Source organism: Linepithema humile, chromosome 1 (assembly GCF_040581485.1).
Source record: "Linepithema humile isolate Giens D197 chromosome 1, Lhum_UNIL_v1.0, whole genome shotgun sequence".
Taxonomy (NCBI): Eukaryota; Metazoa; Arthropoda; class Insecta; order Hymenoptera; family Formicidae; genus Linepithema; species Linepithema humile.
The window spans coordinates 34,218,013-34,237,888 of record NC_090128.1 but is presented as its reverse complement, the minus strand read 5'-3'; the positions used below and the strand labels follow the sequence as shown (position 1 = coordinate 34,237,888).

At 41.4% G+C, this 19,876-nt stretch overlaps 1 protein-coding gene across 5 annotated transcripts in view; it reads right to left on the bottom strand.

Annotated features, from left to right (window-relative positions):
• The window catches only part of GckIII (Germinal centre kinase III), a 100,467-nt gene that overhangs the window by 22,985 nt on the left and 57,606 nt on the right, over positions 1 to 19,876 (bottom strand). The window contains exons 1-2 of one of the 5 annotated variants that reach the window (XM_012359610.2): positions 14,272 to 14,531; positions 3,256 to 3,858 (exon numbers count right to left, since the gene is read on the bottom strand). The exons of the other annotated variants lie outside the window; for them this stretch is intronic. Of the exons in view, the coding sequence (XP_012215033.1) occupies positions 3,256 to 3,561 (306 nt within the window). The 5' untranslated portion in view covers positions 3,562 to 3,858; positions 14,272 to 14,531. Of the gene's footprint in view, positions 1 to 3,255; positions 3,859 to 14,271; positions 14,532 to 19,876 lie in introns of those variants that run through there. 5 annotated transcript variants of the gene reach the window in all.

The window sequence follows — 19,876 nt, the reverse complement described above, 5'->3', positions numbered from 1 at the left end:
TAATGCAACGCGACACTGCAAGCAAACACGGCATCGAAACGATTCGACGGTAACCGATACTTCGTCGTGCGGTCTTACCGAACGCACGCGAGTCCGCACGTGTGAGGCAATATGGTGAGAGTCGACCTTGCGCTGGCCTCGGCCGAAAGAAGAGAGGATAAAAAAAAAGGCGCACGCGGTCTCTCCGCGCGAGATCTTACGGTCCACGAGAATCCTGTTACACCGGTATTTCCATGCTGCATGCGGAGCGCTCGCGCCGCGTTCTTTTGTCTGCGTTTTGTTTCATTATGATCGGTTCAACGGCAAAATGTAGGACGTTTCGGAAAAAAACTGTGAGAAAAAGCGTTTTATCTGAGAGAAAAATTTTAACTGTATATTCAAATATGTAAAATATTCATTCGCACAGTTATTTATATGGTAACGAGAAACATAAAATTATAGGAAACATTTAATGGGAAATACAACATTCGAATTTAATATCATTTTTCTCCAAAATTGTTCTTAAAATATTCTACAATCGATTCGTCTAATCTATTTGTTTCAAATGTTTTTAAACTGATGTTACCAAATCATAAAATATCCCCGTCGAATCTCGTCATCTTTGTAATCGAATTACGGAAAAAATCAACTTGAAACGCTTTTCTTGCCACATCTAACGTCTCGAATGTTTCTCTCAACCGCAAAACCATCGACTTTTTTCGACCCCCAGGGAACCGGCTAGAACATTCGATCAGCTGAAACGAAACGCGACACCACGACTACTTTCTAGGATCTCGACGTAGCTCGGATTTCAAACTCTCGGGTTAGAGCTCGTTTGGACTTCACGGACAAAACTGGTCTCTTTCGAATCCCACCTTCGCGGACCTCGTCGCGCATTCTCCACGCGAGGTAATCCGTGTTTGCGTCGATCTCGAGGTTTTATCCGCGGCTTGTGTATAAGCAAAGATCACGCGAGAAAATCTCCGTGAAGATCTCTCGAGAATCGTCGAGCTAAGTAATCTTTTTTGCGAACGGTTGGACTCGTGCCTGGATTGTTATAAAATTGCTATGTCAAACACTACGCATTAAAAACGCATTAAAATATTATTAGTGGCGAAAATCAGGGAAAATCAGTGACTGCAATTTGACGTTGATAGACAACGCGTGAGACAATTTCAACTGCGCGAAACTAATTTCAGCTTGAATCATTCATCGAGCGTTTGCGCGAGCGCTCGGGGGAGCAAATATTTTCTACGTGGCTACATTACAACGCGAAAGTGACGGGAATTTTTAGTAGCCAGACAAATACCGCGTATTGTTCACGTGTATTTATCACGCGCCAGTGTCATAGAATATGCATGAACAAGTATCAGAGTAACATCATTCGCGTGGTATTCGTCAGGCCGCAAATAGGCTATCACATTTTAGGTATACTCCATTGTTTTGCCAGTTTTCATTGTGGCGAATCAATTTCAACTTATAATTGGATTGCAGAATAGGCCTGTCAATATAACAAGATGATACATTGATCGATAACTGATCATAGATATGTTGTAAAACATCGTGCAAAAAAAGAAGTTATAAATATTTATCGTCGTAATAATTTCAGGAAATGGCAAATAGTATGAAATTAATTAATTAGGAAGTTAATTTCTAATATCAACATGGAATGTGTCGTAAAAAAAAGAAATTATAAATTCCCATCTTCATAATAATTAATATCAGAAAAAAGGCGAAACGTGCTAAATTAATTAATTAGAAAATTAATATGATTAATATGAAAAAATTAATACGGATTGTATCATGCAAAAAAAATTGAATTCTCATCTTCGTGATAAATATCAGAGAATGATGGAAAGCGTTGAATTAATTAAATAAAAAATCAATTTTCACGCGGGATTTGTGAAAAATCCAATTTCCTTTATGTAATATTGAAACTGCATATAATTTCCGACATTCCTGCGTGAACATCCATAGATAACACGGGGATTAAGTATTCCACGGCGGACCTTTCTGAATACCCACGGCGCGTAATCCTCGGCCTTTCTCTTTCTCCGTCTATGTATCATCCGTTTTTTCCAGACCGTTACCAATCGGCTTAGTCGCTGAATTAAGCCGCGTTACGAAACGCTCGGTGAAGTATTAAAGCGGTAGTCAATTTCCGATGAGTTCTCTCGCGGACCTTTCGCGTCATCTATTATTAAAATTTCCCGGCAATCCGGATATCTGGCGAACTTTCAATATTAAAATATTTGAATTTCCGGATCACATCAAATAGAATATTGAACCTTTTAATAATACGAGTTCCTCAGATTCTACACTCTTACAATAAAATGGCTGGCTGTTTGGGACGCTTTCAGCGCTCAACTTTTAACTTCGGGCCGTAGCGTTATAAATTTGATCGAGCTCGCGACATCGAGAAATATCTATGTTCGCTGTTGTGTCTCCGCTACACAATTGGCTATAAATTCCAACAAGCGGTACAAGCAGATATTCTCGGTAAATCGCTCTTCAATTCATCCCTTATATCCAGGGCGATATCCGTAACAGCGTGCCGCCGTCGCGAATCCATTCTCCAAATCGTACTTCAGGGACGCTCTCGAGAGCCTTTTGACTCGCCAAAGGGATTACAGTCACGCCACGCGCCCAGTCACCACATAAGTTCCATTTCTGTTTCTCGAGAGGCGACATACGCGCGCACGGCCACCGGACGCCACCGAGATCGCTACAGATATCGCTTAATGCACTTCCGGGTCGTCTCCCGATTCACTCAGCGCCGGCGAAGCTCGTAAATGCAGATCGATATCGCCCTTTTCGGTTCAAGTAATCTTACAATTGCGCGGTGAGAAAGCGTTTCTCCGAAACGCAGTTTTCTGGACCGATTCCAAGGAAGGATTGGCATTCGCGCACTGCGTCTCGCCACCGGAATGCTCCCGATTTCACGATGTTCTTCCACCTTTTACGCGTTCAATAAAGTACCGCGAAACTACCGACCAACAGCGGGGAGATAACGACTCGGAGCGGAATAGTTCCCATCGCTCGCGCGGTGCTAAAGCGCGGTTTATGTAACGCGGTTCGCTCGTAAAAAGAAAAACTAACGACTCCTGTTTCACTTTCTCTGTACCCGCCGCCTCCCATCGACGCTCCTAACTCCAATAGCTCGCATTTCCAAAATTTAATACAAGTCATTCGCTGTCAATTTTTCTCCTCGAGAAGCTTTTCAAGACTCCGCTTCGTTCAACGTCAAGAACACGTCTCCGTGGATCTCTGACTCACCGAAGGGATGGTACTTCTGTGGTTAGCCGCTCGGAGATGCGGCAGAGATGTGTTCTTCGTCGGACCTCCGTTGCAAGGCCTCTGGTTGTCCCGTCGCGAGGGCGGCGGGGGCGGCGGCAGCGACAGAGGCCTGCCGCCGGCGCTCCTGGCTGGATGCTGCGACGAGGGCTGGAACTGGGTCCAGGATTGGCGCGTCGGCAGGTATCCCGTCGTCACGTAACCGCCCGATATGAATTGCGCCGTGCCGTTCAGATGCGGCGGCGTCATCACCGCCGTTTGCTGGGCCGTTTGCCCGCCGTTTCGCATCTTTCTTTTGCGCGTCGTTCGCTCGAGACACGTCCTTAATTCTTAACGCGTTTCTTCTGATGACACCGATGTCGATGTCGCTTGAGAAAGGAAGCTATGTCAACGCACTGCACTTCCACTCGCCGAGATCCTTGTGGTCTTTGGCACAATGCACACACTTCGCATCCTCGAAGTGTGCGCACATTTGTACACTTTCCGTCGCAGACCGGATATATCAAGTTTTTAGGGCTTCTTAATCGTGAATATCCGAGAAATATCCTTTTAAATGCTCTTAATAAATGTCATCTCAATGTTTTCCTGAAATTTTATGAGGATTTTAAGAGATTGCTTCGAATAAAACTTTCATTAATCCCTATAATTTTACAAAAATGCGTTCAGTGGATTGCTTACGAAAGTACATTTCGCAAAAATTTATTTGTGCGAAAAAGATGTTAAAAAATTATCGAATCTACACACAACACAAAATTGTTTCTTTTATAATTGACAAACGCTCGCCAAAGAGGTTGCAATTCCGTTATCCCTTTCTTCTCTTTTTGCGCGTTCTATCGTGTCCTGTCGTCCTTCGTTATGTCTGGCGCATTAAGCTACCGGGACAGAACAAAGTGCCAGTAAAGGACACGGGCGTATCAACAAAAAGGTGAGTTCAGCAAAAATGTTGCCGCGCAAAAAGAGTGTCCACTGTAAGAGAAAAAAGGAGGAAAAAGGAGAATCGTTGCCGAGTAGTCGTCTTCTACGGCTTTTTCCGCAGGCGAAGTTGCGGAACACCGGCCGTTCTCGAGAGCCTCTTCGCGAACGAAATCGATTTCACGGACGTTTTCGAGAGTTCGGGCGTCGCAGTCGATGTTAACGGAACGTCGCACTAAGAAGTGGCGTACCGTCCTGCTCGATTTTTATTGCTGCCGGGGCAAAAGCGTTTCGCTCAATTGTAAAAAGAGCGGCAGTTGTAAAACTGCTGCGTTCGAAAAAGCTTCAGCGCGAAATAATCGTTGCAAAATGTATAAAACCGCAAGTACATCACCGATGTGAACTTGGCGCCCAACTTTATTTAAAAAAAAAATCACTAATCTAGTTCGTTTGTACTTCGTTTGTACCTGTTTGTACCGCTTCTTATTTCGTTTGTACCTCAAAGGGTAAAAAAATACAAGGGGGTGAAAAAATGGCCAGCGCCCGATTACAAGATTTTTAAATTTCGTTTATGCCATTCGAAAGAGAATCGTTTGTACCCGTTTGTACCTCTTTTGATTTTGTTTGTACCTCAAAGGGTTCGAAGATACAGCGTTTTTCAGTTTCAGCCTAACCCTTCTATAGGGAACTTAGCCATTTTACAAGATATCGAGAAACGACCAACGGCATTCGAAAGAGAATCGTTTGTATTCGTTTGTACCACTTTTGTTTTCGTTTGTACCTCAAAGAGTTCGAAGATACAGTGTTCTTCAGTTTCAGCCTAACCCTTTTATAGGGAACTTAGCCATTTTACAAGATATCGAGAAACGACCAACGGCATTCGAAAGAGAATCGTTTGTATTCGTTTGTACCACTTTTGTTTTCGTTTGTACCTCAAAGGGTTCGAAGATACAGCGTTCTTCAGTTTCAGCCTAACCCTTTTATAGGGAACTTAGCCATTTTACAAGATATCGAGAAACGGCCAACGGCATTTAAAAGAGAATCGTTTGTATCCGTTTGTACCTCTTTTGTTTTCATTTGTACCTCAAAGGGTTCGGAGATACAGCGTTTTTCAGTTTTAACATAAACAAGCGGTTATTAGTGCCTTCACGCTTAAAGTTAACTGCGTTTCAAATTTTTTATAACACGTAATCAATTTCTTTGTGTGAAATCAACTTAAAATTAACTTAAAATAATATTTTGAATATTGATCGTTTACTTTAAATATTGTATTACGTTACTGTGTTATACTATAAATAAAGATGAATATAATAGTGGAATAATTTTAATTATTGATACACTTAGGATGAAAATACTTAGAAATTAATGAAAAATGTTTTATGTCTAGATTAACGAAACCTGTTAAATAAATTTTTGGACTTATAATATTTTTTAATGTTAACATTTTATGTATAAAATATTAAATTTTTTTTTCATTTTTTATGGAATTAAAAAGAATTTTTAAAAACTTTTAATATGTTTTTCTAAACTAATAATGAATATTTATAAGAAAATATTAGAGTAATAAAATAAACGCAAACAAAAGTAAAATTACTGTTAACACGAAGATAAAATAAATTATTTCAATGTTTTATGAAAAGTAATAGATATTTTTTTTTTTTTGCAGAAGCATTCGGGATGATGCTGTTAATGAAGTTTTATTTTTATTTAAATCGTCATATGTCTCCCAATTTCCCGTTACTCGACGGAATACAAACGATTCTCTTTCGAATGCCGTTGGTCGTTTCTCGATATCTTGTAAAATGGCTAAGTTCCCTATAAAAGGGTTAGGCTGAAACTGAAGAACGCTGTATCTTCGAACCCTTTGAGGTACAAACGAAAACAAAAGTGGTACAAACGAATACAAACGATTCTCTTTCGAATGCCGTTGGTCGTTTCTCGATATCTTGTAAAATGGCTAAGTTCCCTATAGAAGGGTTAGGCTGAAACTGAAAAACGCTGTATCTTCGAACCCTTTGAGGTACAAACGAAAACAAAAGAGGTACAAACGGGTACAAACGATTCTCTTTCGAATGCCGTTGGCCGTTTCTCGATATCTTGTAAAATGGCTAAGTTCCCTATAGAAGGGTTAGGCTGAAACTGAAAAACGCTGTATCTTCGAACCCTTTGAGGTACAAACGAAAACAAAAGTGGTACAAACGAATACAAACGATTCTCTTTCGAATGCCGTTGGTCGTTTCTCGATATCTTGTAAAATGGCTAAGTTCCCTATAGAAGGGTTAGGCTGAAACTGAAAAACGCTGTATCTTCGAACCCTTTGAGGTACAAACGAAAACAAAAGAGGTACAAACGGGTACAAACGATTCTCTTTCGAATGCCGTTGGCCGTTTCTCGATATCTTGTAAAATGGCTAAGTTCCCTATAGAAGGGTTAGGCTGAAACTGAAAAACGCTGTATCTTCGAACCCTTTGAGGTACAAACAAAATCAAAAGAGGTACAAACGGGTACAAACGATTCTCTTTCGAATGGCATAAACGAAATTTAAAAATCTTGTAATCGGGCGCTGGCCATTTTTTCACCCCCTTGTATTTTTTTACCCTTTGAGGTACAAACGAAATAAGAAGCGGTACAAACAGGTACAAACGAAGTACAAACGAACTAGATTAGTGATTTTTTTTTTAAATAAAGTTGGGCGCCAAGTTCACATCGGTAAGTATCGCCCGTATAACTCCGAGCGCAAGGCATCGCGATCGAATAGTTGACATTTGCGGAAAACTGTTACAAGTTCAGTGCCAGACACGAGACGCTTGCCCTCGTAAAAATAGAAAACGCCAATCTCGACAATAATCCGGGTCATTCGGCGGTGGAGAAGGAGACTAATTCAATGCAAGCGCGATCAGATTAAATTTCGATTTGCAACGACACGTGCCCGGAATGTCGATTGACAAAGATTCATGGCGGAAGAATCTTCGCTTATTCAAGAGTAAATTATTAAGACCAGATGGCGTTTTTATTCTTCTCAGAAAGGGCAGTAAAAAACGAACAACTTTGAAACTTTGTAATATCACGCCTTTGAATCTTTAGTGTATCACATCTTTAAATCTTGTATTTTCTCTCTTCGCGGTTCAAGGGTCATTATTCATATTCACAATGGCGATCGCCTCGTAATCCCTCGGATCAGTACTGCGAGAAGAATGAGGAGGAAGAGAGAGAATGAGAATGAAAATGATAAAGAGAGAAAGATCGTACTAAGAATCAGCGTCGACAAAGGGAACATGTGGATCGTTTGGCCGATATATCGATCGCGGAGAGAGAAAACAGACGGCTATCGTGATTCGCTGTTCGCAATCACGCGAGCGCGATTCGACACGCTCGAATAATTTTCAGGGTGGCAGCTTCCGCCGGAAAGTCCGCCGCGCGCGCGCGTGCACCATCCTAGAAGAGCGGGTTCGCTGTACTATCGATACTCGGTGTCAGTGCGCGGCACTAAATCGACCAGTCTTCGGACTGGTGATTAACTCCCGTCCAGCGCGAATACTCTCGAGTCAGGCGGAAGCGAGATACCGGCTCGTCTTTCCGCTTTATAACCGCGGGAATGTCTAGAAATTCGCTCCGCTGTTCATTCACTCTTTTTCACGCTTTTTTAATCGCGCTTATGACACGCGTAACATACATCCGCACCAACAGAAGGTTTCACAACAAATCTTACTCTTACATAAATGGATCGCGTTCGGCGCATTCGTTTATTATTAAATTTTATAATTAATTAAAGTATTACGCGCGGTTATCGAACCTTGAAGAACTAGAAAGTTTGAAGAAACGTTAAATATAAAGATCATAGATTTAGTATATTTACATCAATTTTTTCTTGAAAAAAAATTAACACTTAATATTTCTATCTGATAATTTATATTTTTTGGTGACAATTTTTTGAGAGTTTGTTCTGTTCAGTTGAATCCGGAATTTATCATCTGACATTTATAAACGTCACTGCGAAGGCATTTCGTATGCCGTGCCACAAGCACCGGCCATTTCATATGCGACGCAAGTACCCGACGTTTTACGAAGGATGAATCGCATGAAATGCGATAGCGTATTGTTTTCAAGTTATTCGTTTCCAAGTAGACTCTCGTTTTCGGTCACCGTCGTCGTGAAACCTGGCCTTTGTCCTCGCCGCGGCCAGTGAAAACGTGGGAATGTATATGCGCCAGGATACAAAGGAAGGATGCGTTACGTCGCGCGGGGAAGCGGGGATAATTGGATCATTCGCGTCGCGCCACTACTTCTCTCAGATCAAACGAAAATGATTAACATTCCTGCGAAGTTTTCGCGCTGATGTATACATGAAAGTTGCTTTGTAAAGTCGCTCCCGCGAGTAAACTGTATAATTAGCAAGTTTATAAATAAATACCTCCATGATAATTTAAATTGAATATCTCGTATACACACTGATTCATACACGAAAGTTTCTTTGTAGTTATTAGCATGTTTATAAAAGTAACTAATGTATAATAAATTGAATTAAGATATTTTATGTATTAAATATTTCGATTAAATGTTGCACATCTGAGCAATTTCGAATTAATTTTCCTACAATAAAAATTGTGGATATAATGAAAAAAAAAATATATATATAGAGGGTGGCTCATTGAATCTACGAATACATCGTACAGTGATGCTAATACGTGCATTACGCATCCGACGCGGAGGGTCAATCACCGTTAGACGATAATCGAGCGAATAACTGGCGCGACGATTTTTCGAAATGCATACGCGTCTCCATCCTGTGCACACGTGCATCTCGTACGAGAATGCATGCATATGCGCACACGACACACACACGCGCATACACACATGTTCCTAGGTCGTCCGTTATTCCGGAATAATTGGGACTCCGGCTACTTGTGTACGACAACGAGCGCGACGCACTTTCCTACGCACGATGGCACGCCGAGGTGAGCCGCCGCCGCTTGGCATTCGTTACACCGTCATTAATTGTTAATCGTGACGCGTAGGCGGATACGAAAGCGTACCTTTATTAGGATCCGCATCGCCGTGGGATCGACGGCTCTGCCGTCGTCTACCTCTTTTTACGGCGCGCATCGCTGACGGAAAAGGGATCGCGTCGCAGAAAAAGACACTGTGCATTTTCGCATCCAAGATCGCTGCCAAGATTGGCACAACGAAGAAAGCTTTGCCTTATTAGTTTCCGAGATATCTAAAAATTTGACATCAACTTTCTCCAATAAACTTCCATTAATTGTTTCATTAGTCAATTGCAAAAACGCAATATTTCTCTCTACAAGTTGTATATTATTTCTTCTTCTTCTTCTAATTCGTCGCCGGTGGTTAAAATGGTACAAAAAACTCATTCTTCAGTTAATTTTAACTAAATTTAATTTCAATAAAATCTTAATATTTATTTATCGATAGATTTAGTAAAGAAAGATATTATGTGCGATTGAGTTTTGAAATAAAAAATCAAAATCGACGCCAAGAATGGACAGAGCAGGAAGCACGAGTTACAGTTAGACGAAGTATAAGTACATAGCAGAAGCGAGTGTATTCCTGATTCGTGCGTTGAGCTGAGCGAAAGTCAGTGACCGATATTTCTTTTACGATTTAATACGTGAGCACGCGCAAGTATAGTATTATCTCGCCAGTTTAGGATTCACCGGCTTTGCATGCACGTTTTTCTACGCTGAAAATCTAGTTCGACGGGCAGAAAAGTCATGCGTAGAAATGTCGAGAAATGAAACGGACTCGAAACGCCCGCGGCATCAATAATAACTATGACGAAAACAATAATTATGTCAATTACATTCAAGCCGGTACGTAAAAACGTGATACTTTAATAGTTTCACGGAAATATAATTTCCTGGAAAAACGCGAAGACCTACTTTACTTTACATTTTATCGCCTAGAATATTTTTTAAGAAAACGAAGTCGTTTCTCCATTTCGCGTTAACGGTTTATCGCTACGTTTTTCGTAACTCTCAATTTGTAGAGCCGTAATTGCGAAATTATCGGAAGACATTCACCACATACTACACTGGCAAATTCGAACTTTCCAAATCCGGTGTATCACGCGCGATGATCTAATAGAATGCAACCGAATAAAAGTTCCCCGTCGATTTGTTCCCATCGCACGACCGTAGGGAAAGCGGCGTTTTCCCGTTCGCATGCACCGATTTGAAACACCAAGTTCTACCGTGCATAGAACGACAGCTGCTACTGAAAACCGACCGAGCACACGCGAAGAAGAAACGTTAATTCTAATCGCGGCTGCCGCTCTACGAGCCAGCGGCTCGATACCGTTATGCCGGCTACCGACGCGAAATTTACGCAAGCAAATATCGCAGTATCGGGAGCTTCCGTGAATGTCGTACTATCGGGCTACACAATCGCACGATCGATGAACAAGCAAGCAGGAGATCCCGGGCGTATTCAACTTGCGTGGGAGCCGCCGAGAACGCGAGAGTCTTTATTAGAGATGTCATAGTAAGATGTCCGTTTTTTACTGCTTTAGAAAGGCACCGCGGCACGCGATCTCGTATGTAAAGTGAACGAATATCTGTTTGCGGAAATCTTGATCTTAAGAACAATACGTCACGCTAGGCGCTGTATATAAATTTCAAATATGAAAGTTATAATATAAAGACTCTACCATTTTAAATGTGCATAAATAAATGAAATTTGAAATAAAATATTAGATTAGGATACATAAAACAGGCACCTTGCGCGTGTGCAAAGTTATAATACCGTCGCTACCACCGCGGCTGAAGTTGCAACTCCGTCACGAAATCGATATCTCGATACGCACCGGCGCGCCGGAAAAATTCGCGAAACGTCTAATTTATATAACACTTCGGCCGTATTCTTCGATCGCTTTTCTCTTTCCGGCCGGGGGCCAGTGAAAGTGAACGAACCAGCGCGGATAATCGGCCGTGCGACGGATACGCGATAACACGATCGCTCCGACGGAAACTTGTTTCTCGCCGGACTCGATGGAAACGCCGTTGCGCTGTTTTGCGCGAATCCTCCGACAAATGCAGCGTGACGCTTCATTTTATCGAAACTGCATACACGCGGAATACAGGAAAGCGATCGTAAAACTACATTTTTAAGGAAGTTCTATATAAATATTATTAAATATATAACAGCATAATAAATATGCCAGTTTCGATATGAAATTAAAAATGTAACATGTATAAGTGTCTGTAATTATAATATATACCGGATTTCAGATAATTGATACAACTAACCGGTGGTGACCAGGTGACTGGGCTAAATGTGAGAAAAGCGCGTGTTGCGCAAAACGCGCCAGGAAGTCAAAACGACGACGACCGGCGCAACGCGTGATCGAACGCCGTTTTAAAGCCCCTCGCTCGTCGCGTAACTCGTTTCAGTCAAACTGGTTACGACAGCGGCATGGAAATTCGTTTCGCCCACGTCGCGTGTTTAGGAAAAATTTTCGTCGTGCGACTATGTACGTTTTAATTAGAAACGCGGACTGGTCAGGTGGAACCTGTTTCTCTAATCCCCGAGAGATATCCATTGGGTCAATTAAGCATTTCACTGGCAATACGTGACAAGATAGGATGACCGTTTAATTTCTTGACAAAATTTATATGCCGTTTGCAGTCGTAGAAAGTATGTTTATAAAAGAACATCGCGGGGATAATTACTCGCATCCGTAAATTGAAAGCGTTTCTCAGATGCGGTTCATCAGTTTCTCGACTTTTTGCCGTTGCAACAAAGATGTGATTAAAAAAAATTCTCCATTATCAACAGTTAACTGAAACAAAGCGGAACAATGGCGACAACCCTCCTGAATGTTTTCCGGCTAATTGGCGGCGAGAAACCGCTTTTCCGTCGTGAAGCGAGCGTGAAGTTAAGTAATGGGTACTTTCACTCATTTCCACGCAGCGACCCTCGGGATCCGCTCCCTTTGTATGAAAACTCTCTCCGGCGAATTGCGACGCGCTCGCCGGCTGCTGCTCTATCGCCGTCGTCGCTGCACCTCTCACGTTTTTTTTTTTACGATGCGAGACAAAGCGCCGTCCTATCGAGAATCACAAGCGCTCTCGTCTTTCACAGGAAAGAATCGCGCGGTAAGAAGAATGAAGCGTTTCGAGAAAACTGCAAAGTATTTTTTTTTTAAATTAATAAAACTCCAATTTTCATTCGAAGGAAAATTCGAGATGGGGGAGAAAACTTTTAATTCACCTACAACTAGCGTTTTCTACATTCGGAACGGAGCAAGTTACCTGCAATGAATGGCGAATAAATTCCAAAGAAGAAGTTTCGAGAGCATTTTCACGAAATACCACGAATTCGAGTAATTTTCACGAAGCGGTAGTTTACTTTCAGATATCCGTCCACGCCGCGGGCTTTCCTCGCGGATTATCCCCGACGACGGAGAGAATCGTGCCCACCTTCCGAGGAGGGATAATTATTTCGAGCAGCATTTTCTCTCTCTCCCTCCTCGGCCCTCAGCGTGGACGAGGCGAATCGGCCGTTTTATGCTCTACATAGCTCAGCCATCGCCGCAGAGAGAATTAACCTACCGTGCCCGAAAACACACTACCTTACTTAGCCGCACGAACGTCCTGGTCGATGAATAAAACGCACCCGCGCTTCAAAACAGGTTAAAAAATTTCGTCCAGCGCGATAAAAACTGGACGATAGGAGAAAATTAATTATTCTAATGAGAGCACCGCGTTTCCTGAATTTCGACTTGCTTCGTTGCATTATATCGTTGCTTTTTTCGTAAACATATTTCTAGCATGTTTTCGGAATTATATCGTTTCTTGCGTTAGTTAACATTGCGGTACGCATAAAGCACAACAGAGCAATTTGCCAGTCACAAATCTCTATTGCGCGAATGTCCGTATGAGCGGAAAATAAACGATAGCCTCTTGGGAGTCTCACCATAAGATATATTAGCCGGAGTGATAACGGGAAATGAATGTCCACGATACATTAGAATAAGCGTTGTTTACTCGACCATACTGGCGCTACGTGATCGCACGAGACACAAATGAATTCACGTTCTTTTGAATTAATTATCGTGCGACGCAAACATATGACGCAGTAGCGAACGGACGTTTCTGCGTAAAATATGCCGTTGTTTTGAATTCTTTCGTGCTTTCCTAATTCTCGGCATTAAAAAAAAAAACACTTTAAACGCTTAAATTTTCAACTGAAAAATTCTGTAAATGTAATATAAATAACGTCCATTAAAAACAAATAAAAATTTCAAGAAACATTCTCATATTTCCAAAGATACGGAGATATTTTTCTTCGGTACATTCAATCAATAAATCGATAAAAAAATAAATAACTCTGGAAAACCAGTTATGAATTAATAACTTTCATGTATTCCGTCAGTAAATACGATCTTCTCACGTCACACGGATCAACGACACATCGCCAGACACACGTTGCGTTACACGAAACTGACAATAAATCGTTAGCGGATCGTTCCCGGCGTTATCGTCTGTAGAATAATCGAACACGTACAGTTACACGACCAATGCTGATAGCATATGCTGCGCGTTCGCCACATACGCTCACACATATTACTATGACTGCATATGCGGCTGTGATAGGCGTTTATCAACCGGATATTCATCCTCGTTTTTCAACGCTTCCGCTCCCGTATGCATTTTCGTGCGATACCACTGTCGCCACTCCGAGAATCGATCGCGATCGAGAGCCTCGTTCGGTCGGCGTACGACGACAATGCGAATCCCCCGTATTTCGCGATTACTTCAGCACCGTTGAATAACCAATTCATGCTCATAGTTCATTTATATCGATCAATGGTTATCATTTTGTTCAATCCTAACGATGTATTGTACAATAACTTCTAATATATTTTTCCAATATGTTTTTCTATATTTTCAAACATATTATTTATGTGTATTTCTTCACAATCCACTAAACGCAAATAGTAATTATAATATTGCAGCCAATTTTAAACGAAAATATGAAGATAAATTTTGAAGTCCGCGAATTCAACAATTGATAAGATCGTTGTCGAGCAGCGGTCAATCTTGTAAAATAGTATATCACTCTTACGCCAACACGCTTCCTAAAGCTGTAATCAATAAAAATAATCACGATGATGATCGTTCGTCATCCACACTATTATCAATCACTGATTATTCGCAGAGCATATCTCTGATATTTCCGGCCAAATCACCAAGCACTAGCACGCGCGCGCGTTACATTTCCGCGATTTTCGTCCGTGTCGCGAATACACTACGAAAAAACAGCCGCAGGATCGGCCGACTGACCGGTTGTCAGCTATTGTCCGCGGTTGCTTTCAAACTGACACGCGGACTGCAGCCACGCAAAGACGCGGGAGAGACTGGCTCGCTGTGGGACACGAAGGTGATCGGAGTAGGGGTTTCGGAGTAGGCATAGTGAGGAGAAATGCACATCCAGTGGATACGATGGTACGGTCTGTATCGTATGTCAGTGATATAGCTCTCGATATCTTATTCAAACAAGATTATTAATTTATTTTCTATTAATATTTTAAAAACTGCCACGATTAGAATTCTTATAATTTATTTCGGAAACTATAATAGCAATTTTGTACAAAATCTAAACTACAAAACTATAATATAAAATAATAAATTTTTAAATACCACTAATAAATAAACTAAAAAAAGATAGAATTTCGATATAAAAATAAACATCAATAAAATTTTGATATAAAAACGATATTTCGATATATAAATTAAAAAAACATGTTAACTCTTTTCGTTGAATATTTCAATATTTAAAAAATTTTTAAGCACTGAGTGTTTGCTTTTACTGTATTGACTTCGGTACTTTATGACGAGTGTAAATATCCTGGAAAAAATACTTAAAAGTTACCGTTTAATTTTTCAATTAGACGGAATCTGCTAATTTATTCGAACGTTTGCCATCGATTGTCCATGGCCGCGAAATAATAAATGCTAATTTATTAACTTTCCCTTCGACGCGCACGCACGCACGCATTATTTTTCATTGTTCCTCGCAATTGCAATCGTAATACGCAGCTTATTACCGGCATCATCGCGGTAGTAATTATTACGTGTGTGATGCGCGTGGATCGCGGAAAGAAAGTAGCTAGTGAAATTACAGCATTACGGCGCACGTATCCGTACACACACATACACACACTCTCTCTCGTATATTTTGAGCAACAGTAATAATAAATATGCGGATCACCACAGCGAGCATCAAGGGAAATGATAGTGAAAATGTGCTCGCGCGCGAGTTATCGCAAAGATTTCAGCTAAATTTTGCAACCAAGAACGGAATTGTTAATTACACGTTTTCGGACGGCGTTATTAACGGCGTATGTAATGACGTGTATCTATACTTTCCTTTAATTTGCACGGTCTACCCCTTCACTTTCCCTCCTTCGGTATAACAGCTCAAACACACGGTGGTGTAATGCGATTTAATAACCGGAGCAACGGCAGGCAGCCGGCATTTCCCATTTACGTGTAATTGCGGCAAATTTAACATAATTACGTCCTTTCAGCGCGACCATCCTTATCAAAAGAAAATTTAATTCTCGACATTAATGCGTAAAACGTAGAAGCGTGCACGTCGAGGTCAAATAAATTGCAGTTATTATTAACCGCTTAACGCGAATCTTTTTTTCCATCTTGTTTTGTTTTACGTGCAGAATTATTCAGATTTAATTAAGAATGATTAAATAACAAGATCGGCAAATATCTAAATTGAAATATTTAGTTAATAAATTATATGTGCACGTTTCATTCAGGAATAATTGCGCGGATTATCTCGAATGTTTATCGCAATAAAATCGCACACAGATAATATTTTTCATTTCGTTAATTGTTTTAACAGTTTAATTTTAAGCATAACTAAAAATAATTAAAAGAATGTGATAATAATTCTCTGAATTTTGTGAATCGCTCGTTAATTTAATTTAGTTCGTTTTATCGCTTTGAACGTTCATTGTTGTTCCAACCTAACCTAACTGCGGTTAAAAGGATTACTCTCAAATAGCCAGAAGTGGAGCGGAATCAGCTACCGTGGATTAAAGAGCAGCGCGCTTTGTAAGTCACAACAGGAAGTCACGTCAATGACGATGTCTGTCCCATTGTTCAGATATCACGCCCGAGCAGCGTTCAGGGACAGGCTGCAGTTGGACGCGGTTTATTTTGGTATCGCCGATCAATTCTTCGACAACGAAACCCAAGCATTGCCCAATCGTTCCGGATTGCTTTTATGCACGCCGACAGTTTGACAGGAGCTCTTAAGACACAAATCATTATTCCAGACACGATCATCGCGCGTAATAAACACGCGCGTATTTAGCACGCCAGCGTTTAATGTCGGAGCTGGTTTAGTAAAAGAAAAATTAAAATCATATAAAGTTGTGCAAAATTAAAACTATATAGTGCGTAATGAGCAACAGGTGTGCAGCGAGAAGCAAGCGATACGAGTTAAAATATAATATTGCAATATTTAACGCACAGCCGACAGCTAGATGAAACATTCGCAATGTATTCGCACATCAATATCGCGTAATTAATCCGTTTACGTATTTATTTAATGCGTGACGCTTTAAATTAAAATAATGTTAATAACATCTAGCAAACATATTTGCTATTTCAGAAGCGCGAATAAACATGCGCGACAATATAAACCGACGATCCGACAGTGCACGCGAAAGACTCACGACGAAGCAAAGATTTTCTCTTCGAGAAATGACTATAAAGCCGGAGATCCTTTAAGGATTTAGGATTTATTGTCCCGATGTATTATTAATGGAAGATACTATCGTCCCGTTGACGGAGCTTTTAGTACGCTTGCTAAAAATAAATATGGATAAAGATCCGCTTGTGCGATCGATCGCTGTGCTCTATCGTACGACAAGTCGAAAACGTGTGTGGAAGTTCGCTAAGACGCCACTAAGACCCGATGATTTGTACCCGAGAGACGAGTTACATCGGTAATCTTACGCGCGAGAGTGTGGGATGTACGCGCCGCGTGAAATAAGAGCCCGTCGGCGCTTCCTTCCACCCGCGAAGCGATTCACGCTCGCTGCTTGTTCTCTTCCTACGGCTGTGCGTTATCGATTTCATGGCGCCGCCCGCGACGCAATCAGCAAGACGAACGCTCACACGTGTGTGTTGTCGAACACACGTACATATATTCCGATAAATGTAAAAATATTAATAAAATGGAAAATATTCTCAAACTGAAAATTTAAGCATTCTCTCTTTCACTTGGAGTTATTCAACAACTCGTAATCTAAATACGACGTATAATTATGAAACGTAAAATTCATGACGCGTGGAATAAGTGGAATTTTTACGAGCTTAATGGCGAGCTTAATAACAAGATCATACGCGCTAATTAAAAAATCTATTCCACGGTATTGCATATACGATCGTAATTTTCATCGATACGATCACGATATATCAGTTGCAACACTCTCTAGGCACTTATACACCTCTCCAACGTGTCTGGCAACCGGCTTCGACCCATTTCAGACCGATTTCATAGCCATGGAACTTGACAGCGCTTCCACGGGGTGCCGGCCGTTCGATCCGCTATTATCGATGGAGACCTCGATGTATGAGCGTGACATCGATTAATGCTCTTACACATCGCTTACGTCTTGCGTCCAAATGGGGCACGTAATATTTCGTCTGTCGCAATGATACACGATACAGCGTGAAGTAGTTCGGCGAAGAGTTTCGGTTTATAGTTCGTGAGTGTATTGGAACTGAAGATAAGAACTCGGGGAGTAAAATTCAATCGCTGAGATACAGTGACACTATCCTAACACCGGAACCATATATCGCTCAATCGTCAAGAATATTGACACAAATGACCAATCGCACGCGTTTATAAACGCAAGATAAGAATAGATAAATGGCGTTATTTGCTCTTCAAATAAGTTTTGAGTCACGACGATGTTAACGATCGCCCTCGCAATGCGGATGATTAAAAAATAGCGGTTAAAACTGGTTCACCTCTGAATACGTAAAAAGCGCATGAAAAATACGATCGCTCGAGAATTATTGCGAGACCCCCGGTACATTCTCGTTATGACAAAAGTGCGGTAACTGCGTCGCGGTGGAGTTTAAATTCCGGTCGACTTATACGGCGAAAATGGCTTTACTGTGGCGTATCGAGAATATATCTCGGGGCACGGGGGACTTCACTTTCGCACCTGGTACCGCGGCATTCGGAATACATCGCGGCTTTAACGCGGCTGTGAGTTATTGAGCGGAACGATATTTCGCGTAGGTGGGTAGGTAGATAGGCCAGAAAAGTTGGCTCGATTATCGCGGACAAACGATAAACCAAGTGTCGCGCTGAGCGAGACGCACCGTGCGTGATTCACGCCGCGTGTGTCATCCGGCTATTAAATTTTAATGATGTTGCCGGTGTGCAACAATGAATTCTAATGAGATTCCGGGTAAATCCTTTTACCTCCCTTTCCTCGCGAGAAATCGATCCTTAGCGGGCGTGCAACGCTTCGCAAAGTCTTCCGAAGAAAGGAACGCTATATCCCTTTCGTAAATTGTCACTCTCGCGAGATGCTGTTTACGACGACACGCCTCGCTGTTTTTGCGCTACACCGGATGGCATCTCGGCGCGTGCCGAAAGAAGACAATCGAGCGACAGCTGCGACACGGCCGCGGCAGTGATGACGAGGCACTCTCGTGTGTACGAGCGCGTTCATTTTGCAATATGCTAGAGCTAAAATATCATTGCGCAACCACGCGACGGCGTGCACAATGGCGCGAGGTACAGCCGAGTGAAAGGCGACGAGATATATCACGTAGCGCGGCTAGAAGCACGAACGGCTGACACGCGAACGAACTCGCGCAACGACGCGCGCGGTGCGCGCGGTGCACGCGAGGAGCAATGCCGAGAAAAAAAGATTCCTTCGCGTTTAGCGGAACGAAGTACCGATTCAAGTGGAACTCGCAAGAAGTGACATAATCGTGGCCTACGGACTAACTGCCAATCAATACTCATCTTTCAGGAACAGAATTTTTGCGGTTATCGCAACCGGCAAATTATTGGACGTACAATAAATCGCTCCATGTTAAAAGGGTAACAAATTTATCAACTTTCAAATATATAAATAACTCTATTATATTTGGTGTCACATTTTATGCATCATTTTGGTTACGTGAATTAATAAAATTTTGAATTTTAGATTTTTATAAAAATTATATAAACGTGTTTATAATAAATTTCAACATTATACATATAAAGATTAATGTAAAAATATTGTGTTTTTTATTTAAAAAAAAATTGTTTCTGTAAAGAGTAAAAATGCTTTTTTAACATTAAGCAATTTGAATATTTGTAGGGCGTGTTACCTGGTCACGATTTGCTGACCGAAATGCGTCCGGCATTCGATCCACGATGACGTGAAATTCTCGACGACAGCGATGCGGACAAGATAAAGCTTCGATCGTTTCGTCAAGCAACCACCTACGGTTACTCTACGGTATATTCTACAATCCATCGTTACATAAAGGTCACCTTTAAACTACCGCGATTGCAACTGTTGTCTCCGATAACAAATCGCAATAAATCGTCTTTCAGTTCTGCATACGCAGCAATCTGTTTCATGCTGCCATGAAATTATTTCAACATACATCTAGTTTTCAAGCCACAC